Source organism: Suillus subaureus (genome assembly GCF_016647635.1).
Source record: "Suillus subaureus strain MN1 chromosome Unknown BJ212scaffold_35, whole genome shotgun sequence".
In the NCBI taxonomy this organism is placed as follows: domain Eukaryota; kingdom Fungi; phylum Basidiomycota; class Agaricomycetes; order Boletales; family Suillaceae; genus Suillus; species Suillus subaureus.
The window spans coordinates 429,616-453,475 of record NW_024538591.1 but is presented as its reverse complement, the minus strand read 5'-3'; the positions used below and the strand labels follow the sequence as shown (position 1 = coordinate 453,475).

The following is a 23,860-nucleotide window of genomic DNA, read 5'->3' as shown; positions in this document are numbered from 1 at the left end:
ACTCCTTACCCTCTTGTGCGTGTACACCTGGCCGATGTTGCGGTTCAGTGTTTCAGAAGGTCGGGCTGGGTACAGCATTACTATTTTCATTTTCTCTCCATCCTCATTCGCATGGATGGCTGTAAGACAAGTATTATCTCCCTGCAGGCCTGAACATTTAGGTGGGGTATCATCCAATGAAACGATAATTTCACAAAGTCAAGTCATCTGTTCGAACATAGTATTACTGTCAAATAGTTTTACAACATAAGTTACTCCTCTCGCTTGCCTACGGTGGTAGAGTGTCCAACAAGAGATTCAGGACACCAAGGAAAACCGATGCTGATGTACACGCTAAGACAAGGGCACCGATCCAGGCAGCCTTAGCCTGTGCAGCTTGGGCTGCGGTTTCGATGATCACAGCATACGCTGCGCCTCGCCTGCTAAACACGCTGGAATTGCAGTAACATCTATCGTAGAAGCTGGAGTACTGGAATACGCATGCCATGATCACCAAACAAAAGTTTAATAGGGCCAACAATTTGCCCGTCCATCGCAGGACGTGCGAAAACCCCAAAGCAATACGTGCATATAGCGATACTCGGCGGGGGTCGGCGGTGGCAGAGTGGGCGAGAATACTGGACAACAGGAGCATCATCCAAACTAAAGTCGAAATGACTCCGTAAAGGAGATAACCCATAGTTCGACACCCTATTCCCTGTCAGACGTTAGCCAACTCGACCACAAGTATACAGAAAGACTCACTGTTGTAGGTGTGAACCACCCCACCAGAAATGCTGCTCCGACTGTTCCCCATTGTAATGCAAGCGAAGCGCAGGAAGCGGTAACCATTCTGGTGAACACACCAGGTGCCCAATGGCTGCTTAGACTCTGTACCATGTTGGGTTGTATGTAGTACATAGAGACGTGTTGGAGGGGCCCATGTCGGTTTCTGTCATCATTGTCTTGGGTAGTGACGGACTCGATGTTAATGCTAGATTCGACCCAATCACTCCTACAAACGGGAAGATGGATACGAGCCTTCTCTGATGCCGCTTTGAACACCATGAAGATAGTATCTGCCGTAGATGCCCATCGCAGCGAACGCGAGTAATTAAACACCGGAGGGGTGAGGAGTTCGTCTGGAGACATCACATCATCCTCCTTGGCAGTTATTGCCAAAGGTCTCCGGGATGACGCGGGAAACATCCCGGCACCAATGTCCGATGTTCCTGCGTGCATACTATGTCTGTCTGCACGGTCATAAGCAGCTTGTAAACGATTGAAGTCGCATTTTGGGGAGAGTTGGAGCCATCCGACGACTATCGGAATCAACCACAACCACATTGAGCCAGTAGCCTCTCCATTGGATTGAACGTTTGCGTAAACATTCGATAGTGAGTTGGCTACAGTTAGGATATAGGCGACAACGACCCATGCAATGGAGGTTGCGGAAGCGATTGACCATGTATGAGTGTAGTCCACAAATTCAGCGAGACATTTCCACCAGGAGTCGTTTTCCGGAAGGACGATGAGGGAGGGTAAGCGTGCGCGATCAGGATGCAGTCTGAGCGGAACTTGCTGAAGGCTGCTCAAGATGGAGAGTACGAAACGTGAATTAGGATAGTCCACTAAGTGATCAAACCGGCGGTTGATCCAGCGAGAGTTGAGGAGGGTGATGAATAGAGAGTAACCAGCAAGTGCCGGTGACCCAACAGTTAAGACGGCAGACATGAGATTATCAAGTCTGTACTGTGCCCCAAATGGGAGCTGCGAAATCAGTGCAAGATTTGGCAATAGCCACGCACTGAATTCTTGCGAAAAGACAGACCACTGGAAAGGTTCCTGTCCAGTCCCACAGCTGGATGTGCACAACGAGTAGCTGATCGATGTCGCATCAGCAACATTCGACACAGGATTTCCGTCACCGTTGAGTAAACCAGCTAAGTTTTGAGTAGCATTCGCATTCTGAACAATATCGTTCAGACACTGAGTGAAGTCAACTGCTGCGACGACCGTTCCGGCAGCGTGCACAAGTAGTAGTAAGACAGCTAAGCTCAAGTAATAAATCAGAAAATCAGAAACCCGTAGTCCAGTCATTGCGCTTACCTGCCTGAGAGCCTTTATGCGAGAGCATCAGATTAATTGAATCGACTATGCATGTAGATTGGTCTTGTATAAATTGGTTTGACTTACTGGAAACAGTCGTCTCTGCATTTATACTTTAGTGAAAACTTCTCACCAGAATTTGGGTACTGTCAAGCATCCGCCGGATTCCGCCCGTTTGATCTAGACTTTGTTCGGTGACTTTCAGCGAGGGCAGTGTCGCCCACAGCCTGAAATGACTTGAGATGACAATATTAAGGCCCCATCATTGCTATGAAGACCTAACCAGCGTGTCAGGGAAGCTTTGCCTAGGGAATGGTGAAAAACCGCAATCAACACCAGTATCGTCACTTGCCAAAAAGATTGTGTACAAATTACGCAATCAAGAGGTGTGCGAAAGGGAAATCCCGTACAAAGAGCCCAAAATTAGTCATCATGTAAACCTTAAATATACAGCCACATGAACTTACCAGACGCGTGATCTGAGTTACCAGATAGCGGCGTCAAAAGTTAATGAAATCGTTTGCTGAATACTGAGAAGGGGGTGGTTTATACTACTTTAGAATATATCTAGATAGTCGGATCAATGAAAAAAGCGTGTTGAAGGGCGCTGCTCACTAAATGCAGTATTTTGGATGTCATGAGTGATATCATGTGACCAAAATCAATGAATATATGCGCGTCGTTCGTGTCTTGATATGTGTTATTGACGCGTCTCATAATCTCATTCATGGATTCATAACATTGGCATACTTTTAATTCATTATTCTGTCCATTTCAATGTCTCCGCCATCAACTTCTTCTGATCCGTTGATCGATAACTTCACGCAGCTTCTCATTTGTTTCACACTCGGTCTGAACTTGACACTTTGAAATTGTTTTCACGTAGTCTGTTACCTGCTTAACTCGCTATGGACCTACGTACTTCTTATGCTTTGCATGTCCTCATTTCTATTTCACGCTGCTGGTTCCATATGTTCTACAATCAATGTCATTGAATTTTGCGTCTTAGAAGTATTCGAAGTTACATTAGTAAGCTACTATATATGGTTAAATTAAGGTGACCGTAACGTTGTCACGGTAGGAGGAGATATGTGTCAACTTACGCCAGCTCGATGTCCAGAATTGCACTTTCCCACACCTCTTGTACGCAATGAATTGAAAACGCAAGAGCGTACTAATTAATACAAGGTATAAAGTTGCATGTGATATATCATTGTCGGAGACCTCATATAGGTACAAGATCGGTTAATAAACTCATGTAAAAAATGAATCCCAAAGAGGTAGACCCAGCCAAAGCCAGTGCTCCGAACCAAGCAGCTTTGGTTTGACTCAAGTCTAAACTATCGAACACGATAATGTCATATGCATATTGAGCCCCTCTCCCCAACACACTCGAGTTGCAGTAACAATTATCATAGACACTTGTAAACTGCAGCATCCCCGCCGCAATTATCCAGATTGCATTGACGATTGCCACCAATTTCCCTCCCCATCTCAAAAGGTTCGATACTGCCTTTACGAGGCGGACAGCGACGGATGAGAACGGACTCCTGGGTCTGTCTGAGTATGAGGATGCGTAGTGCGACAAGATGCTCGACATAACAAGCATCGCCCATATTATTGTTGCAAGTGCGCCATAGATGAGGTAACCGAGAGATCTACAACCAAGGCCCTGTTGTGTGCCGCTAATCAGAAAAAGGTGCAGATAACTGTATATCAAATAATGCTTACCACAGTCGGAGTAAAATACACAACTAGTACCGCAGCTCCAGTTGTCGCCCATTGCAAAGCTAGGGGCAGCAGTGAGGCCACGAACATACGAGAGAACATCCCTGTCGCCCAGGGGCTCCGTCCTGGGTATCGAGGAAGTCTGCAGTAAGCATTGACTTCGGACGCGTTTCCTTTCCTGTTACTGGGGTCAATAAAATCCCTCCTGTTCACATTCTTCCATGTAGCACCCATCGTGACCGGTTTGTGTATTTTGGCATTGTTGGAGGCTATCCGAAAAGCATCGAAGACGTCCTCCGCTGACCGAGACCATAAAATGGCCCTGGCATAGTTATAGATGGGCGGAGTCAGCATTTCGTCGGGAGATGAAGGGTTTTCTATATTGGTATCAATGGATACTGCTCGCTTTTCGGAAAGATCTGACGCCTTTATAACTCCATCCGAGTCATCAGTGGCTACAAATGCCATTGCATCTGCGTTGTCCATGGCCTTCCTAACGCGTGCGTAATCGCACTTTGGGGACAGTTGCAGCCAACCTATAACGATTGGGATAAGCCACAACCACACCGATCCCGTCCCTTGACCGTTGGAATTGATATTGGATGGGACGTCTGACAACGAGCTGGCGACAGTCAGTAGGTAGGCAACAATGACCCACCCAATGGTTGTCACAGATGCGATAGACCAGGTATGAGTGTAGTCGAGAAAATCGGCAGTGTAAGGCCACCAGTCATCGTTGTCTGGCAGAACAACGAGAGAGCTGAGTAGCGAGTGTTCATTTGATATTCTGAGTGGACTTTGTTGAAGGCTTATAAGGATACGGACGGCGGATTTAGTGTTGGGGAAGGATAGGTTATCGAATTGACGACTGATCCAGTTGGCGTTGAGAATGGTGAGAATCATCGAGTAACCAGCAAGAACCGGTGAACCGACTATGAGAATGGCAGACATGAGATTGTCAACTCTATGTCTTGCACCGAAGGGCAGCTGAGAGATGAGCGCAAGGTAGGGTAATAGCCAGGCGCCGAACTGTTGTGATATGTTTGCCCAGGTGGGATTCTGCGTTCCAGAGCCGCACTGCGAGAGACAGGTCTCGTACGTGAATCCAACTGCGTTCATGATGCCTGATGACGGTACATTTCCGCCATTGCCATTCACCAATCCAGATGCATCGAGGGTCAGGTTCGCATTATTTCTGAATTTGACGAAGCAATCAGTAATATTAATGTCGCTGGCGTACGCTCCTTTAAGAAGTGGGAGCAGCAGTAAGAACAATCGGATCACTGATGAAATAGTGAGTATAAGTCGTTGCGAACAATAGAACTCACTCTTTGTGTCGCGCATGAGTCGACTTTCATCAATAGGGCGGAGTACACCCAGGAATGTATATGAAAGGAGCTCCTGTGTAGACTTATTAGTACGTCTTTTGTAGCTGTTCAGAATCCTCGGGGGACGCAATAAGACTGTGACTCTTATTTATTCCCTTGCCAAGAAGCTGTTCTTGGTTGCCATCCAAAATTATTATTTCAAAAAACTTGGCCATTCCATGGTCAATCCAGCGCTTGTTCCGAAATAGTCCGCAGGAATTGTTACTTGTGTCAGCCGATTTCGAGTGAGAATACTCGCATGAGAGCCATGGGAAGCTCTAAGTATGAGTGTAACTGAGTCTCGTAGATAAGATGGCTGTGAGTCTGAACAACGAGCCCGCGATTGTCATCCTAGGCGCCTTCCAGCGCCGGTCGCTATTACAATTCAGGAACTCACCTGACACCAACGATCACTGCCTTGGAGGAACAGATCAAGCTAACTGCCTGTAGGTAGGAGTTTTCTGCCCTCTCCTAGGTTTGTACATCAGTGGCGGAAAGATTTTACTATCACAGACAGATAACCAGTGACGGGTAGTGATGCAAGACAGACATAGTAATTGCTGTGCGGCTTCAGCCGAGAAGCGAGCATTGGAGCCTCTAGAACCCAGCTACACAAAACGGGCGCGGAAGGAACTTCCACCTGCCCAACACATGATTAATGCTGTGCAAGTAGCAGGGGTTATGCGGATCCAGATACTTCACGCTGCATCCTGGAGGCTCAACAATTCAATGACCACTACTTACCCTAGCTAGTACCGTGAGTTGTGATGGCCCGGAGGCACTGGGCAGACCAGCGAAAGGAAAGTTCCATTCTGCAACGGTGGCATAAACTGCTGAGTCAGAGTGCTACTGACTATGAATACTCGGTTTCTGCCGTGGCAGGGCAGTGCTCATGCTCAGCAAACAAAATCTCTCTAGGAATCCATCGCAGGAGGTGAGCCTAGTGAGACACTAATTGAGATCTATACCGAAACATTATTAATCATGTAGTTATATTGTATAATAAAAAGAATTCAGACTGTGCCTTGAGTGAATTTGATGCGGCGCAGTAGTGGAAGCACGCAGCTGATGTCGGACATCTAGATTATTCTTAAATGTGACGGTGATACTATCATAGACAACACTCACCGGCACCGGTCCATCAACAAATCTCGGCGAGAAGAATACTTCCCACCGTAGTTACTAAATCGCTGGGAGTGGAAGACAGATCTGTCAGATAGCTTTGCAGTTACTGTATTTCATATAGGACACAAAATGGTGGGCTGTCTCACTGCCCGTCAGAAGATGCTAACGACCTTGACGACCAGTCATACCGTGGCATGATGTGATGAACGAGCTTATCCTGCCGATTCACACTGATGAGGGGCTGCCAGTGCAAGGTCTAGCGCATTAACTGTCGAGATATCTTTTACTGGTAGAATGTCTACTTCGATGAAGGCCAATCTTCACTGACATTGAAGCGCCCTGAGGTGAATGCCAAGTCATTCAATTGTCGTCCAGAAGGGGATCCCGAGGCTCAGACCTAGGTTTGAGCTATTTGATAACGATGCGTGTACTTTGTACGATGACATCGCTTATCGCTTGATCTTCTAGACAGTGGCTGGGCCTGGTGTCGTTTATTCCGTGTTTTGCCCTATGGGCGCTTGATCAGCAACCACATAGATTATCACTGACTCTTCAGTATTTGAAACTGCACAACCTCGTTCACATGAGCGAACTCGCAAGTTTCCGAGCGACACGATCGCAGCGGGATAAGCCTACCCTGTTTAAATCAATTAGCAAAGGTGGCGGAAGTATGCTGCTGAGAAGATAGATATTTGAATTAGTAAGAACTTCAATAAACATAGATGAGCGCGATTGAGTGAACTGCGACCGTGAGCCCAGCACGAATGCTATGTGTCGTATAACTATGGCAGTGTTGATCGATATACTCCAAGTGCCACCGCAATTTTCCGCGAGTCCAGCATGAGTAGGAGCAGAAGAACGCCTTGCACCAATACGCGTCTGGGAGTGAGTCGATGTCAGACACCTCGGATAATGTGTCGTTTGGGACCATGCCCTGCAATATGGCAGGTTCTGGACGTCAGGTGTCATTGACTTTCCTGTGCCTTGACAAATAGCCGGGAGTGAATCTATGTCAAACGCCTCGGATAACGTGTCGTTCTGGGCCTTGCCCTGCGACACGGCTGGCTCCGGATGTCAGGTGCCATTGACTTTCCTGTGCTCTAACAAATAGCCGGCAGCAAGCAGTTGTAGGCGTCAAATCAGCGAGACGGCAACGCGAGGTGAGAAAGTGAGGTTACATCCGGCGACGACTTCAACCACTGGTGGCTGGCCCATGTATGGGCCTTGGCATACGGAAAAAAGGTACCGCATGACTCCATTCGAACGGCCCAACAGTCTTCCTTGGGCTATGGTTGTTGTGACTAACGACAAAACGGGAGACGACCGACAAGGTCCTGAGAAATGTGGTGAGGGATGCTGTGAACCTCCGTACGCAGATATGATCTGTTAGAGCGGCAGGGTGGATAAAATATTTTGACCTGAAAAGGCGCTCAATCATGCACTGAAAGATGATTCAAAGTAAAGACTTACATTACAAAGAACCTGCATGCGTGTCAGTCACGATTGTAAGCGTGGAAAAGTCTCCTGCGGGAGTGAAGATTTTAGAGATAGTTCTGTGTACCACTAGAAGTCAATACACTATGTGCGCGGGTGAACGTGAGAGGTAGGTAAAGTGACCTTGTGTGCAGGCTGTCCAGATTTGAAGACACCATCACAACTAATCGCAATAAGCTAGCGGCTCCCAGAAATCGCCATGCAGTTGATGGCCCCGGGACGCTCGAGGGCTTGCCAATTGGTTGGAACGCGGTGAGATCAAAGTTGTCATTGCGTCAACTGACGTGGTGGAGAAAATAGAGCGATCGGAAGAAACGGCCAGTGAGAAGAAGTGTTCAGGATGTGCGTCAAAATGTGTGATGGGGTCTCCAGTCTGGGCCGCTTCATCTTACTTTCTTCGTATGTAGTGAGGGTAGGCAACGGGCGTTGGGACGGAGAAGGTGGATGGTGCTGGCCGATGTTTGGATGGGGTGGTGAACGTGCGCCTGTACGTGGTAGCAGTACTAGTCATTACAAAGAAATGGTGATCATTCTTCGATCAGTAAGTTTTGTCTCCGGAGGTGGCCGAAGCCTCGCGTCAACACTGCAAGTTGGGCAGTCCATGTGCATGATATCCAGACTCCATATGATATGCGCCACTTACCAAATTCCCTCCTCTTGTGCATTCCGAGCTCCAAGCTTGGGTCATCTAGAACCCTTGAATAGAAAACCGAGGCAAAGCAGTAGAGACTCTGGCATTAAAAGTCGAGTTGCACTGGCACGAACCTGAAATTAATATTATTACTGCATGTAAGCTTCAAGCTTCAAGTTTCAAGGCTAGTGCTCGTAAGTCAAAGTACAAGTGCGGGCAGGCAGCTTTATAGCGTTGATCATGATATTAGTCTTCCCAAACCTATTGGTCAATTTCAAGCCCACTTTGGAACGCCAATTAATTCATCAATACTGCAATAAAACTCTCATCTCCTCTGCAGAGTACCAAACACACGCTGATCGCCCCCCGAGCCATATACCACTGCCACTTGACTTGTCGTATGCGCACTCCTGGAAAGTAATTGTAGGCCGATGTCTGTGTCGGGGTTGGCCACAAGCTTAGCGTTATATTCTCGAACGCTGAGGATAAGGCGTGGTCCCAGCATAAACATCTGGACGAACTGGAGAGTGGAAAGAGCCCCAGAATAAACCTCAACTCCCACAGAAGTTGAGGTCTGTAGAAACGATGAGTAGTCTGATACAAATGTCAACCACAGATTTGCGTACAGATATCGCTGGAGAGAAGATAGCGCCGAGGATCAAGCAGGTAGTAACAATAAAGCTGCGCATACAAACCTCTGAATTAGTGGATAAGAAAATCGCATTCAAATTTCATGCTCACGCTGCAAAGTACAGCACCTGTGTTTTCATTAGCGCTAAGAAGCGGTCCTCAATTTTCCATTGTCGAAGATCACGGGAGCGTTTGACAGTAATCCAGATTGCAAGAGATAGCGCGAGGACCTCCCATACAGAGCCGAGTATCCAAGTCGCGGCGAGCAGAAGCTGGTCATTCCCCACACCATCACCGATGCATTGATAGGTGCCGGAAAGAATGTATTCCTCTGGTATTCCATGAGCCTGGGATGATCTCGAGTCTGTCATCCATAAGGAAAGCGCACCATATGAAAAATGGTTGCGTTCTACCATCGCAGTGATTACACCGCAAGAGATCGTAATAGCCAGGAAGATTGCAACCAGAAACACGAGCATCTTTCCAGATTGCTGATACATGGCATGTAAACGAGCGACGATGATAACTTGCATGATATTTCAGTCAAGTCAATATCGATCAGTACTGCAGGCAAGCAGCTCACTGTCCAGGATGGTATTTATGATGAAAGTGAGCCATGTTACTGAAAGAGCCAAAGTAGTGCCTGAAGAACAGGTCACTGATGAGCACATGAAGACTCGATGCTTCAAACGAACTCACATCTATTTCATTTAGTACATTAATTTAGTAATGCGGTCGAGAATCTCACCCCTGCATAGGAGTGTTGTTAGTTGGGAATGTCAAGTATCGGTGCAGAATACTCACTGCATCTGTCACCGAGATTGAGGGGAGACTCGCTGCACGCTTCCGGTCAGAAAAACGATCAGTATATGAGGATACGTACACAGTAAGTATACGCTGGTCGTCAAAGATGGCTCGTTAGCACACTGCTGACGTGTTGGCTAGCGAACATACACGATGTATATTATTCCAGCGGTGCGCAACTAAAGTGATTGTCAGTGCAAACTTTCAAATGCACTGGTGACACAAAAAACTTACACTGAGGTACAAGATGGTCATGAATGACCAGCGTTGCCTCTGCTCAAATTATTTCATTTACTCTGCGATTCTTCTGATGGGGGCTCCGCTCACCCAGACCAGCTCGAACTATGAAATCAGCCTTAGTGAGATGGGTACTGTGATAATAGCATCAACTCACCTCTTGTCCGAACGACAGTGCTACGGAATACCATGGGGGCATCAATAATTTTCATGGAAAGTATTATCCTACTTTACCCCAATCGTATACAACCACAGTAAACGCTGCAACTGTGAACCAACATAAAATATTGAGCGATATATAATGTCATCTGACTTGTTGTCCACGAACCTATAAAGTAGCCGAAAGCAATATTGAAATGTATTAGCGGCCACAGACTGGGATCATCTGAGATCACAGTCATATTCAAGGGATCAGTGTCAGTGAGTGACAAGCTTGGTGGCCATATAACGATGGCGTTGGTGCAGATATAGCACCATTCTAGCGCTGTTATGGTCAAAATGGGGATAGTGTCGATTGTCCGGTCCCGATGGCTCTGATTGACCACAGCATTTGTTGCCGTATGAAATTGAGTAGAAACAAAAGTCACCCAGGAATCCCAGATATAGGTTTTCGGACCTATAAAAACACGTGAAATGGTTGTTGCAAAGTTAGATTATCATAAATGAGTTGGATCAACGGGTTGCATATGTACAGGACTCAAGAGGTAACCATCCTCGATGATGATCAATGATCAACGAACCTTGCTACACTGGAGTCCCTTTGGAAACACCGCTTAAGCTGCGGAACGGTGTCGTTTGAAAAGTCGAAGGTCTTGCGGCGATTATGTAATCATACTACAACGTCTGAAAAATCATTCGTCCGAGTCTTCAATACTTACCACTTGCACATGCCTATTTTGACCGACTTGAACTTGAACGAACATTCTTAGAGACCTACTTGTCAAAACAATTCAGGAAAACTCGGTTTGATTTGGGGCAGCTTCTTACCGTAGGTCACTACATAGTAGGTGACTCGGAGATAATCCCGGTCTGTAGTGAACCTTTAACCCAAGTGCATCAGAATCATAGCATCATGCACATCATCCAATCTGCGCCCAAGCGCATAAGACATTAATCTCCCTTAGTCGGACCATTAGAAGGAAGACAGTACTTAGTAAGGAGTACTAGGCATGATAGCCAATTGATGGATTGCCAACAGACGCCATACGTAAACTTTAATAGGGAGTTCGCTCTCATTTTTCACAATCGGCCACAATTTGGCAATGCAGAACCTAAGGCTCAAAGTTTGATCTGATCATGAGCGTCCTTGGATACAAGGCCCGGGCTTGGCTATCTTGGATTTCCAATTTCAGCTGCAAACTGAGAGGTGTTGCACATTATGCATTCATAGTTCAACGTTCAGGTCTCAGAGTAAGAGAATATCCTTGGTACAGAACACGCTTGGAACACGCAGCTAAGTATCGTGAAGGCTCTTGATTGCTCGAATAAAGGCCACGTGCACCAGGACTTGATAGGGTACCGAGACGATATAGGACAAGTAGAAACAAGGAGCACTTGAAAACAAAAACTGGCAAGTAAAGATGGTCAAGTGCACTTAGTACTAATAAGCACCGCTAATGATGCGGTCTGTGTCAAGCTGCACGTCTTGTTGTTAAACAACGCACAAAACAAGAAAATGACCACTCGCCTCCACAAAATCACTTCGGAGTAGAATAAGATTCTCGCCTTCTGAAGGCATAGCGTAGGGCATTGGGCTTGCATGCGCAAGAAGCGATACTGAGCAAATATTCGATCAAGCGGAGATGCAGATGATAATCAGATACGAACGGCAAGCGATCAGGAAGATAGCAAAGGCTGGGAAGAAGAGTTTCGGCACCATTTCTTGTGACACTAGGACTATGAAATGATGGGCAAGGATGTAGTTAGAAAATATCAACCACAGAATGGAAGAGCAGCGCACCGCAACAGTGATGTAGCAGTGAAGGATAGGATGAGATAGTTTGTTTGGCGCACAATAAAGAGACGTTTAACATCACCCTTTTATCCATCACGCGCCGATCCTTGACGCCAGAAGAATGATGGACGTTACATCATACACTGGAATGGGAGTTGGAATGAATTTTCATCAGCCCATAGACTCCGCAACACTTTCTATATCCGAGCAGCGTCCTGAGCATGTGGAACAACAACCATGTGGTACACAGATCCTATTCAGGAACGTTAACTACGCAGGGGCATTGGAGTGGTCACATGCATGCCCAATTAAGAGTGTTCAATCATCATCCATTTTATCACCGCCCACCTTGGAAAGATCCGCTCGAGGAAGGGCGCAACGAAAAGAATGTTCCAACATTAACGAATTTGAAATGAAGGTGAAGTTGTGCCGGACAACAGACGATGCAATGACGTCTGCAATGCCGAGCATAAGAAGCAAAGATATCGATTGGGGGCACACCGACGCGGCTTCTATCGCAAAAGGGATCGCCTTTTTGCAATCCTCTTCAATTAGTGAAGCTCATGAAACTGACAGAATATAAATTCTTTCGTGGAGTACTGAACTTACAAGATGCTGCGAAGAGGAAAGTCTCTGAGGGAGGTATCCAGGTAAAGACCGCAGTAGCCATCTCGACTCTCTGCACAGAAGCGGTAAGGGGGTCATTGGCTGGAGATAAAACGTCAAAGGGCACTCACCTGAACACAAAAACCAAACCGGACTAGGTAGTCGTTCCTAAATCTGTACATTTCTACATACACATCCATTGTGCCCTCTCCCAGCCTGTCTTGATAGACAGTGGTATATCTAGAGGAAAATGACCAGAAAAAGATGTTACACATAAGTACTCTCAGGATCTAGGTATTCAGACGAGCAAACTCACAACTCGCAATTCCCGTTGTATAAGCCAGGCTGGTTACGAGCCTATCATTAACGAGGGATATATCATTCTGCCTGTATATGCTGTGCCAATGCTGCATAGGAATCGGGTGTTGCAGCGAATTTCTTCGTTCTATCTCAGTTGTCTCCACAGACAGTGATGGTCGAGGTGATGTAATGGATCGAGGGTCAGTAATTTTCGGTAACAGGTTTTAACAGCGGAATTACCAAGTTTCCCATAACATACAATCCACTATTCGAGAGGGCGAGACATTATTGAAGAGCAGTGCGCCGCAGAATGTAACATAGCAGGATCTACAAGTACGCGCAAATGTATGCATCTTGCCCTTCGTAGCGCGAACTGTAGACACCTTTGGTTCGATCATCCAGATGCGACATGCCAGTAATCCTGCACGAATTTAAGTTAGTATGGAGGTTCAACATTGCGCTTAGGTAGAAGTCTACTTACCGGTACTTGACGCATTGAAGGCAAGGAACGTCGCGATCCAATCTCTAGTCTTGTGAGTAAATAAAAGTTCGACATCGCTAATAGTAGCTGACGTTTGCGAAAAGCCGCAGACCGAACAAACACCAAACACTTCGAGACAACATCAAAGGACATGAGTTTCTGAATGTGATTGCAACCAAACTTGCAAGCGCCTGCACCACATCATGCATGGTAGGAAAATAATCCAGACAGATTGCCAAACGACGTAATATTGATATATCTTTTGCCAGAAAGGCGAGTTCTATAAGTCAAAGGGTGAGAAGCTAGCAGATGAAAACTTGGACACACCACCCCCCGTCGCCAAGCAGAATTTGCAATGTGTATATCGCATTGTTGGCCACAAACGTTGGTTTGGAAATATCTGTAAGGAGCGCCACTGGCCCGCCTGGAAACGAATCACGATACTTCACCAGTCCATCTTCGACATGAATGATGCATACGACCATATCCTTTGGAGACTTCCGCAGATGACATCAGAAGGATAGCAAAGGCTAAGAGTGAGATGAATCTTCATGCCATCTATGGCCAAGGAAAATGTGCCGGGAGGTTACAAATTCGAACCACGGGATGCAAAAGCAGCGCACCGTTACGAGTGCAGGATGCGATGTGGCGGTTGACTTGTACAAACACGATGAAATTAAGAGACCACTATGATCCTTTTATCCATCCTTGATGATAACAAAGGGATGAGGGATGTTCACGTTCTACACCGGAACAAGTGCGTCAAGAGCCGATCGACTGATGGTATTTCAAGAATGATCAGATTTTAATCGGGTCAGACACTTCTTGTCTCGTGGCCTCCTAAACATGCAACAGCTGCGCAGTTCATCAAAGAAGACATTGCACCTGATATCATGTCCTGTCTGAAAACATGCTGTTAATCGCACAGAGGCACTGGGACAGTCACGTACATGTCTGGCTAATAATATTATTGCAGTACTCCATTATCATCATAGCTACGAAATCTTCCCTTGCATCTCAGTAATTCATTTCAGGAAGCTCGTTGAAGCCCGCAAAAAGATGGAATCAATCATCCGTCTGATCACCGTCGGCCTCGGGGGAGAGGGTCGCTCGTGGTCATGCGCCATCTGATGATCGTTAGTAACGAACTGAATTCTTTGTGGATATAGTATGGAGCTGTGCTGAATAATCAATGATCTAGAGGCGTCCAATGTGAAGCGTTTCGCAAGATCAGACCAAAATTAGCAGCGGTGCGATGAGCGGCTGATATGATATGACTTGGCAAAGATTGCGAGCCAAGCAAAGGGATCGATGAAGGCACACTGAAATTTTGTAACAATAGGGGATTGTTATTTCGGTTTCACTTCTTTCAACTCGGCTGAGACAAGGATATCGATTCATATGCAGGCTACTGTGAAGAGGAGAGATGCATCAAGATTCAAGCTGATTAACGCGCTGCCCATTTCTGTGCGGAACAGTAATTGAGCCATTGGCTGGAGGATAAAATGGGAAAGAATGCTCGCTCGGCCCAAAGATATGAAACCGGACTACGTAGTCATTGATATCCAGCTTTATGTGGATATTCATTGTACCTTCTCTTAATGGGCAGTCCATGACCCGAGAAAGATGTGTCCCATTAGAGCTCTGAGACTCCGAACAGTCAGACGAGCAAACTCACGACTCGCAACTCCCATAATACCATCCTCTTTCCAACTGACACAATCCTCCCCGTCCACGCACATCTCACTCACTTTAGCGTCGAGGCCAACTTGGGTTTGTATCAGGAACGCTTGTGGCATATTCAGTGAGATACCTTCCAAGTCGAGCGAGAACAGCAGAGTGCGCAAGCGTAGAAGACGAATGCTGGAGAAATCTGGATAGCATATGGGTGAGTAATACGTAAGTTATCATGACAACATTGCAATATTCTCGCTCAGAACATCTGATGTGCCTTCTTACTTTCGAACGATGTTAGGACCCTTCGTCCTCATCCCTTTCTCAGCACACACTTCATCTTGCTCAGACTATGAGATACAATCCAATGCCCCATTTGATGTTAGATGTCTGATGTGCGACATGAACCTGTTGAGCGATGGTATTGAGCGCTGAAGGTCCCGAGGGCAACGTAAAAACATAGATTGCAGGAGATTGAGATATTCTTCAGTAGTGAGGTGGGAAACGGGCGGTGGGATGGAGAAGGTAGATGATGAACTAGGAGCCCCCAGTTCAGAAAGTTGGGCGCGTGGAGTGAGGCAGTAGTAGTCCGCTCCAGCGCCCTACAACGTCTTGCTGCTGCAGATTTATCAGAATACGAGAATCTCGATGACACCTGACATACACTTAGAGAGCTGTCTGCTGTGCTGCAGAACACAGAAGAAACCGAGTCGTCTGACAAGGATATGCTCCCAGTGATGTATAATTATCAATTGGTCCAAGGCGTTCAAATCTGCTGGTCTCATGGCGGATCGAGAATTCCTCCACGACGGACGGTGTTTGGAGTGTGTCGATCAGATCATCAACCTCGCCCATACTAGCGGTGAGAATTCAACAAGCATGGGCGAGAAGTCATGAGTCAATGAGCTCTCAGCCACGCTGATTGTTTTCCCTGCAACTGATACATTTCAGTAATATGTGGATTACTTCACAGAATAATACTGCACAATGACTTGTAGGTGTCATCTTCACGCGTTTGATAAAACTGTTCATCAGAAAACATCCAGTGGTCTCGTAGCACAACAAACGATACAACTGTGGAAGGATCCGGCGGGAATAGGTCCCGTGAAGGATCACATCGGGTAGGAAGGTTCGAAGGCGCATCAGGATTCAGATTAAGGATGTGAGGACAGTGTAGATTTCGTTTTGCTGTACTTAGCGTGCATGCTTCGTCCTCTACCAGCGACAGAAAGAGATCAACTAATAGAAAACTATGACATTTGCCTTCGAAAGCAGATGAAATGAGGGAATCAAGCACATATCGTATACCAGTCATCAACTCACGAGACGACAGCAGTCAAGGTCCTACACCCCACACCTCCAGTCCTACACATTCAAAGCTCACATCCTTTTTAATGCCGACGCCACCAACATCCACACGAGAACACAGAACAGGGTTGTCAAACGTAGGGCATGGTGCGGAAGATCCGTCGAGGAGGGAGGCATCAAGGTAAAGACCGTAGTGTCCGTCTCTGCATCAACGTGAGATAGTCATTGATTGAGAGGAAAATGGAAGATGAACAGGTAAAGAATACTCACCCGCCACCAAAAGATATGAACCCGGGCTCACAGAGCGCAACGTAATCATTCCTCCCTGTCCATTTGTACACATCAAGCATCCCCTCTTCTAGCTCGTCCCCTTTGCTTGAAGGACGTTGGTATCTCCAAAGGAAGCTGTCCAGAGAAGATGAGCTCCGGCGGCCCAGAGGACGAGGCGAGGGAACTCACGACTCGCCACTCCCATAGTACCCTCCTCTTTCCAACCATAACCCATCCCCCATCCAAACGCCGAAAATTGCATCTCTCGCATCTTTTACTACAACAAGAGCCCCTTTTGTTGCGCCGGGCGTCGAGGGTAACTTGGGTTCACATCTGGAATACAGCGTGTTCAACGAGATACCGTGCTGGTCGAGCGAGTACAGCAGAGTCCATGTCCGTGGAAGACGAGTGAGCGCTGGAAGGTGGGGACGAATCTGGAAGAGTATGAGTATTGGCTACATGCACTAAACAGAAGATTGCGGACGAGATTTGCGATGGTCTCGCTCAGCACCACTGCCGTGCCCTCTCTCCTTCCAACAAGATTCAGAACCTGTATCTTCTTCCCCTTTCCCAACACGCCCTTTACTTCACTCATTTCCTCGTCATGGAGCGTGTCTGAGAAGCCCTTGTCCCAGGTTCGATCGCCTGCGAAACCAGGGGCGCCAGACGGTGGAATATAAGGGTGAGTGCTAAAAGGGGTGCCACTCGTGATGCCAGACGTCTGATGCGCTATATGCATGTACGGCGACTGAGGTACGTTACTGGGCGCCGAATTTACCAAGGTTGACGTAGAAGATCCTGTGGATTGTCTAGATCGGGCAGATGGCAGGAACGCCGAGACCCAGGTGGAGGAAAGGCGGGATAGCGTAGCATGTGTTGGAGGCGTGGCTGTGGAAGAGGAGAACGGCAACGAGGTTGATGTAGAAGGAATGTGTGCTGATGGAGGGGAGGCCGCTGCGCTGATGCGGGGAGGAAGAGGTGCACGTATATTTACAGGAGAGTGAGAGCTTATGTTCGTAGTGAGCACAGGCAACTTGTGTGGGGGGGGAGAAGGAGGCTTGATATCTGCGTCAATTAAGATTCCAGTTTGTGGTATCGGAGGTGGCGATTGTGCAACGATACTAGTTTGAGTCGATGTTGGTTGAGTTTCCAATAGGGGGGATAACGGAGGTTGACTTTGCGATCGAAGGAAATACAAAGGATCATCTTCATGTTCCAGCAGCTCATCAAGAACAACCCGTCTATTCTGCTCAGAAGCTGTTTTCGCGCTGGAGGTGAACTGATCAAAGTAATGCAAGCTTGCGTTCCCAGTGATGGCAGGTCCCCGAGATTTCAAGGCAACAGGTTCGATCACCGGAAAGTCAAATGAAAGCGGGTCTTGGGCAGCAGGTACTGATACGAAAGCACCGAATTCGGAATCTACACTGGGCGTGCGATTTCTGCTTTGCTGCGGGCGAGTTGTTGGGGGCTGATCACGAAAGACAGGCGTTGGTGTTGCTGGGGGCGTTGCGGGGGAGAACAATGTGGCGAAACGATCGATCTCAGCTGCATCGAGTGGATTTATACGTGGAGAAATTGGTTGGGGTTGTGCAATTGGCCTTTGAGAGGGCCGCCGTGTATGGTCATGAGAGGGTAGGGGGATAAGCGGTTGGGTTGTCATCGTCACTTTGTTATATGATAGTGTTCTGAGAATCGTTCTGTCTCAGCACGTATATTTAACGAGAATGGACATACATGCAAATTTATAACATGAGGCGCAAGATAGTTGACCTTTGAAGCTGCAGCAGGCTAATGGGCATGATGTAATTAGTGAAAACTGATGTTATAGGAAGCAGATGGGAGCGAGGTGGACGCTCTTCTAAGGCTGATGACCGCGTTTATCGTATGAAAGCTACAGTAGACTGACCTGCTCAGTAAATACGACAAGACTGAGCTCTGCATATTTCATGAGTGGCATTGCGTTGGATTAACGAAGCCCTTTGCGCACTCACAAAAGTACAAGTGTAATGCGTGCGTGCTGAGCGCTGAGATCGCGAACTCCGAGTCAGGTTTCTTTACTCTCAGTGGAGCACGGGCGATGCTTACAAGGGCTTTCGAAGAGAATGAAGAGCACTAGCTAGGTCGTCTAAGTTGAGAATACGTCACAGCCACCGCTTGGCTAGTACGGCCATCATAAGCCCGCAGTACCTGCGACACGCATTATTGCTTTACAGACTAGCTACGAATCTCCCAACAGTGGTGCAAGTAATGACTGTCTTCAAATATACTGCCTGTGGAAGACCACTGATCTCTAGCTAAAACGCTACCGAAGGTACTAATATGTACGAGTATAGACGGCGCGCTGAGAGTGTCACTACTGACAGTAGTGAGTGGCGCTTGCCTCGAGGACCCAGGGTAACTTCCCTTGGCGAAGACATTTATATCATCAACTGATAACAATACAGGCACAGACAGTGTCCCCTTACTAGGATTCAGTCTTCTAATGTTCTGCTTGGACAAGCGCCGACGAAAGACCCGCACGGAAAACCCTAACTTGCATCCTATTCCAAGCAATCATCCCCCAGAAATTCCACCAGAAAACGACGCACCCCTCTGCTCAACATGCTCATCTCTCGATCTCCATGCAACCCTACATGACGGCGTCCAAGAAAAACACCCAAATCCCCTCGGTCATCTCACAGACATCCTCGACAAATCTAACCAATGCGGACTGTGCAACCTCGTAGCTATTGTCATCCGCCGTGCGTGGCACTTGGATAAGCTACCTGGTATCGACATTGCTGATATTACCTGTGCGCTGCATGCGAGGGAGTGCGGGTATCCACGCATTCCTGATTATGTATCTCCTGTATTCAGGGATATCTGTCATCGGCTGTATATCCAGACTTCTGATAGACCTCGGGATGTCACAGCCACTATAGCCGCCGCGCAGTCAAACTTCTTGTTGGATATTCAGCTCCTGGGAGAAGATGCTTCCAAGGTTGGCAGAACGGAGGAACTTCATGGCAGGAGAGTTGGCCAGAATGTTGATACGGCCCTGTTGAAAAGATGGATCCACATCTGTGAACACGAGCATGGGGAGCTATGTGAAACAGTATGGTGGAGGGATGCTGGAGACGTTCTTCCGAAGAGCGTAAGAGTTGTCGATGTAACTCGAATGGCTGTGGTTCGCGCACCGCCATCTTGCCGTTTCGTCGCTCTTAGCTACCTCTGGGGAGGTACAGGAGGGGAATATTGGACGACACAGGCAAATCTCAAGCGGCGCAGAGCACAAGGCGGCCTTGACGTATCAGTGTTGCCAGGCACAATCTTAGACGCCATTCAACTCGTCCGTCAGCTCGGCGAGCGGTACCTGTGGATTGACGCATTGTGTATCGTACAAGATGACCCAAAGGACAAGGCAGTGCAGATTGGCGTAATGGACCTTATCTATGGGAGCTCCACATTCACAATCTTCGCTGCGGGTGGCACCTCCGCGCATGATCCTCTCCCAGGCATCCGCCCAGGGACTAGGGACCCCAAGCAACAAATAGCTAAAATCCAGGGCCTTCACCTTGCCGTCCCCCTCATCCTCCCCCGCGAAGCCATAGTAATTTCTGCATGGAACACACGTGGCTGGACATATCAAGAACTCATGCTCTCCCGCCGCCGCATCTTCTTAACACCTTATCACGTGCACTTTGAATGCGGAGAGGATGTATGGAGCGAAGATGTCATCGCAGAGCGTATCCGCCTCCCCTGGGATTCACATCCCCTGAAGTACGGCGGTGCAGGTTCGTTCACGTTCGCGCATGCCCCACCGCATTGGATGCGCCCTTCATATATGGTGCACTACATGAGCATCATCAGACAGTACACGCAACGCAGGCTTACTATGGAGTCAGACATCGTGAATGCTGTTTCGGCGCTCATCAATGCTATGACCAAGGGGTTTAAGGTGGCTGGTGGCTACCCTGATCGAGCGTTCCGGTTCGGGATGCCCCTCATTGACCTGGAACTCGCGTTGGTGTGGCAGCCAACAGCCAATACATCCTGTGTGCGGCGCGTGCCTGGGGATGAAATATGACGCCGTGGCCGTCCTGGTCGTGGGCTGCGTGGCAGGGTGCTGTCCAATACAGCGAAGTAAGTCTGTTCGTCGATGTACATGATGGGGGCGTTTCTCCGTGGATCACCCAGTCACTGGTGGAAAAGTGGCATATTGTAGATGGTGATGGTCGGCTTGTTCTCCAAGATGTTCGACGTACTGGTCGGACGGCAAGTTCTGTTGAGGAAGCAAATTCCAGTCCATACATCATTCCGAAAGGCGATATCGACACACAAACTCTGATCACAGAGAATGCGCCCCTGCGGCCTGGGACGCTAGTATTCAGGACTCGTTCAGCTCGTTTCAACAGTTATAAAGGCGGACGATGTCATCGGTGCTGATCCCGGGGCGAACTACGCTACATATTCCATACTATCCGACGTTCCTCGACCATCAACGTTAGTAGGGCGCGTCATCCTTCCATGTTCCACCCATTCACCGACTTCATGTGAATTTATTGTTCTGTCTCGCACAGACGACGTCACAGGGTTGTACGATGAAGACACATTGGGGAAACGATATCTCGGATGCATGTTGTATGTGATGGTCGTGCAGAAGATGCAGGATGAGAAGCGGATGGAACGGGTCGGTGTGGGGGTTATATTCGAACATGCTTGGCCAAATGCGATTCCGGAGCAAAAGGTTGTTTTATTGGGATAACAGTGAAGTTGCTCGAATGCAGATTGAATGCAGCACTGAAAGTCATAAGATATGAGGACCATTTACGGCTCCCGTCATGACCGTCGACATGAAATGAAATGAATATTTTATTTCGCCATCTACGCAGCATGTCACGTGTTACTGTTCAACGTACACAAATATCTCATGTATTGACATCCAGCACATATCCTCTCTCTGTGATCTCTTCGTGATTTCCCCGTGGTTCTATGTTTGTGTTCCAGGTTTATATAAATATCAATTTCATGCATATTAATATTGGACGCCATCTATATACAGCTTCGACTTGACCGCGTATTTTGTAGGTGCGTCAACATTTGAACATCATGCACGTCGCACAACTCTACTCCCTTGGCTGGGTCGTTCCCAAAGTTAAAGCTGCCGGCTTCAAGGTCAAGAATATTAACGTCCTCGGCACTGCACTTTTCTGTGAGCCATCCGCCCGGCCATCTCCAAATACCAGATGATGATCTATCTGACCAGTACAACATTCGGGTGCGTCTCGTTGTGATTTCTCTTGCTTGCTTTCACTTGCGACTCTCCAGGACATTGTTGATGCCACTCCCCGCTTGACACTTGTGCAACATCCTACAGCACACATATGCCATGTCCAGCTTGACCGTCATTCGCTGCCTCCGGGTCTCATGCCCATGGTACACTAAATTAAAGCTCAGTGGAGTATAATAGCAAGTCTCTTCGCTGACAGCACAACATCACTCACTGAAGTCTGACATCCATAATGTGGTTCACGATCATGTTTATGGAGCTTGGCACCCTGATACGCTCAAGGTTCAGTTCTCAGTTCTCGCTCAACCCTCTCTGGACCGGGCTGTGGCAGCAAGGTTAGTTATTCATCGTTTCACCCTGTCGTTTCATTGAAGCACTCATCCATAAATTTACCCAATCATCGAGCAACTTTGTGTATACCTTTCATTGTATCTCATTTTTCATCTTGCTTGTAAATGACGAGATGCTTGCGAGGCTCACAAGGAGGCGAGAACACCAGCAAAATTGTCCGAAAAAACCCCGTTCAAAGTTAAATAAATTGTTGTTGCGAGGATCACGAGACATGGGGACATGAAGAGACTAGAAACAATTGCAAGCTTCTCTACGTTTGACGTCGCGATCAACCCCGCCAAGAAAACCAAGCACGCGAACGGACAGAAGCACAAGGGAGGGCAAGGGAAAGAGAAAATGTGCTGACCACCTCCGTCTCGCGACTCGCCTGGGTCGATCTGTATGATAATTATATCTGTAACACCAATCGATTCACATCATGACTCGAAAAGGCGACCATAGTGGGCTCTGTCGCGAGCGGCCTTGCGCGTTATATATCAAGCAAATTATATTATTCTACAGTTCCCGCTGCATAACGGCTACAATAATGTCAAGGACTCTTCAAATTGACCAACTCACTGATGGACCCGGTAGTCCATCTTATTCCACATGTAATATTAATCAGTTATGTCTGACCTCGTGGCGCCGCTGGGTGAATCTATCACAATATCTACTGATGGACGGCTGCCGTATACCTTCTGGTGAGTAGTTGCAGTTGCCAGCACTACCGCACCTTAAATAGCACGGGTCAACTATGCTACGCTCCTCACACCATCATGATCGACACTCAACGAGTTTATGTTGTATCGCACTAATACTAATTATCACTGGTTGCTGTTAGCATTTAGTGACACAATTTACGCAGACAGACCAGTGTCCATTCGATCACGACATCAAGTTAAAAATTCATCATTAACTCGGCAAGTAGTTTTTCATGTAGGTGCTGAAACTCCCTCCCTCTCATGCTGCTGTAAGGCTGACAATGAGTTCGAAGGGGAATGTGAACTAGACGTTCCCGATAATATGAAAGGTGGGGATAGATAGCGCGATGATAACAAGACGAGACTCCTGTTGGAATGTTGGAACGTGCTTTTGGAGCGGGGAATCAGCGTACGAGATGTTGCTATATTTCGCTGTAGGTATAGTGCACGTGGTCTGTATGAATACGTTTTCGAATACTTGACTAGGCCGGAACGAGAATGAGGAGCATATGGTGAAGAGTAGATATGAACGGACGGAGCAAGAGTGAGCACAAGGTAAGGTAATGAAAGAGAATGGTAAGAGATATATCCATGTGACTTCAGATGCGAAGAGTAACGCTCTTCGCATCACTATGTCACGTGGATGACGTTGATCCGTTCGAGCCTCTTGGTTTTTGAGGCGTGGTCGGTGCGCAAAGGACGTAGCGTCCTTACACTGCTGCTGTAGTCTCGCTCGCTGTCACGCGTTCATTTTTATTTCTATTTTGAATCCTTGTTTATTGTCTGTTGGGGCAGCGCCCTACTATGATGAACATTACATGCGTTGTATCTACTGCGTCGAGTCTAGTGTTCGTTTGTTACAT

The 23,860-nt window shown here is 47.5% G+C and overlaps 7 protein-coding genes across 7 annotated transcripts; 2 read left to right on the top strand and 5 right to left on the bottom strand.

Annotated features, from left to right (window-relative positions):
* Positions 1–66: 66 nt before the first annotated feature.
* On the bottom strand, positions 67–2,468 carry BJ212DRAFT_1589920 (uncharacterized protein). The gene is made up of 3 exons (XM_041342472.1): positions 2,089–2,468; positions 745–2,030; positions 67–697 (listed from the first exon to the last, which is right to left on the bottom strand). Exons 1-3 carry the CDS (start codon positions 2,114–2,116, stop codon positions 269–271), a joined length of 1,743 nt encoding a protein of 580 aa, XP_041189094.1. The 5' UTR covers positions 2,117–2,468; the 3' UTR covers positions 67–268.
* Positions 2,469–3,313: 845 nt separating this feature from the next.
* Positions 3,314–5,160, bottom strand: BJ212DRAFT_1279913 (uncharacterized protein; the record flags this gene model as incomplete). Its single annotated transcript, XM_041331530.1, has 2 exons — positions 3,314–3,760; positions 3,820–5,160. 2 exons carry the CDS (start codon positions 5,158–5,160, stop codon positions 3,314–3,316), a joined length of 1,788 nt encoding a protein of 595 aa, XP_041189093.1.
* Positions 5,161–12,376: 7,216 nt separating this feature from the next.
* BJ212DRAFT_1302741 (uncharacterized protein) lies at positions 12,377–13,930 on the bottom strand (the record flags this gene model as incomplete). The annotated part of the gene is made up of 8 exons (XM_041333309.1): positions 12,377–12,513; positions 12,668–12,737; positions 12,796–12,904; positions 12,981–13,021; positions 13,348–13,385; positions 13,446–13,494; positions 13,597–13,636; positions 13,773–13,930. 8 exons carry the CDS (start codon positions 13,928–13,930, stop codon positions 12,377–12,379), a joined length of 642 nt encoding a protein of 213 aa, XP_041189092.1.
* A 2,339-nt stretch (positions 13,931–16,269) lies between these two features.
* BJ212DRAFT_620921 (TLD-domain-containing protein) lies at positions 16,270–18,842 on the bottom strand. The gene is made up of 6 exons (XM_041343678.1): positions 18,783–18,842; positions 18,432–18,721; positions 17,182–18,362; positions 16,887–17,131; positions 16,698–16,832; positions 16,270–16,630 (listed from the first exon to the last, which is right to left on the bottom strand). Exons 3-6 carry the CDS (start codon positions 18,355–18,357, stop codon positions 16,456–16,458), a joined length of 1,731 nt encoding a protein of 576 aa, XP_041189091.1. The 5' UTR covers positions 18,358–18,362; positions 18,432–18,721; positions 18,783–18,842; the 3' UTR covers positions 16,270–16,455.
* Positions 18,843–18,849: 7 nt separating this feature from the next.
* BJ212DRAFT_1380890 (heterokaryon incompatibility protein-domain-containing protein) lies at positions 18,850–21,647 on the top strand. The gene is made up of 4 exons (XM_041336640.1): positions 18,850–20,742; positions 20,902–20,979; positions 21,061–21,516; positions 21,592–21,647. Exons 1-3 carry the CDS (start codon positions 19,180–19,182, stop codon positions 21,439–21,441), a joined length of 2,022 nt encoding a protein of 673 aa, XP_041189090.1. The 5' UTR covers positions 18,850–19,179; the 3' UTR covers positions 21,442–21,516; positions 21,592–21,647.
* A 138-nt stretch (positions 21,648–21,785) lies between these two features.
* Positions 21,786–22,121, top strand: BJ212DRAFT_1484686 (uncharacterized protein; the record flags this gene model as incomplete). The annotated part of the gene is made up of 2 exons (XM_041340845.1): positions 21,786–21,888; positions 21,943–22,121. 2 exons carry the CDS (start codon positions 21,786–21,788, stop codon positions 22,119–22,121), a joined length of 282 nt encoding a protein of 93 aa, XP_041189089.1.
* A 1,032-nt stretch (positions 22,122–23,153) lies between these two features.
* BJ212DRAFT_620859 (uncharacterized protein) lies at positions 23,154–23,733 on the bottom strand. Its single transcript, XM_041343677.1, has one exon. The coding sequence runs from the start codon at positions 23,623–23,625 to the stop codon at positions 23,302–23,304; it is 324 nt and encodes a 107-aa protein (XP_041189088.1). The 5' UTR covers positions 23,626–23,733; the 3' UTR covers positions 23,154–23,301.
* Between the last annotated feature and the right edge of the window lie 127 nt (positions 23,734–23,860).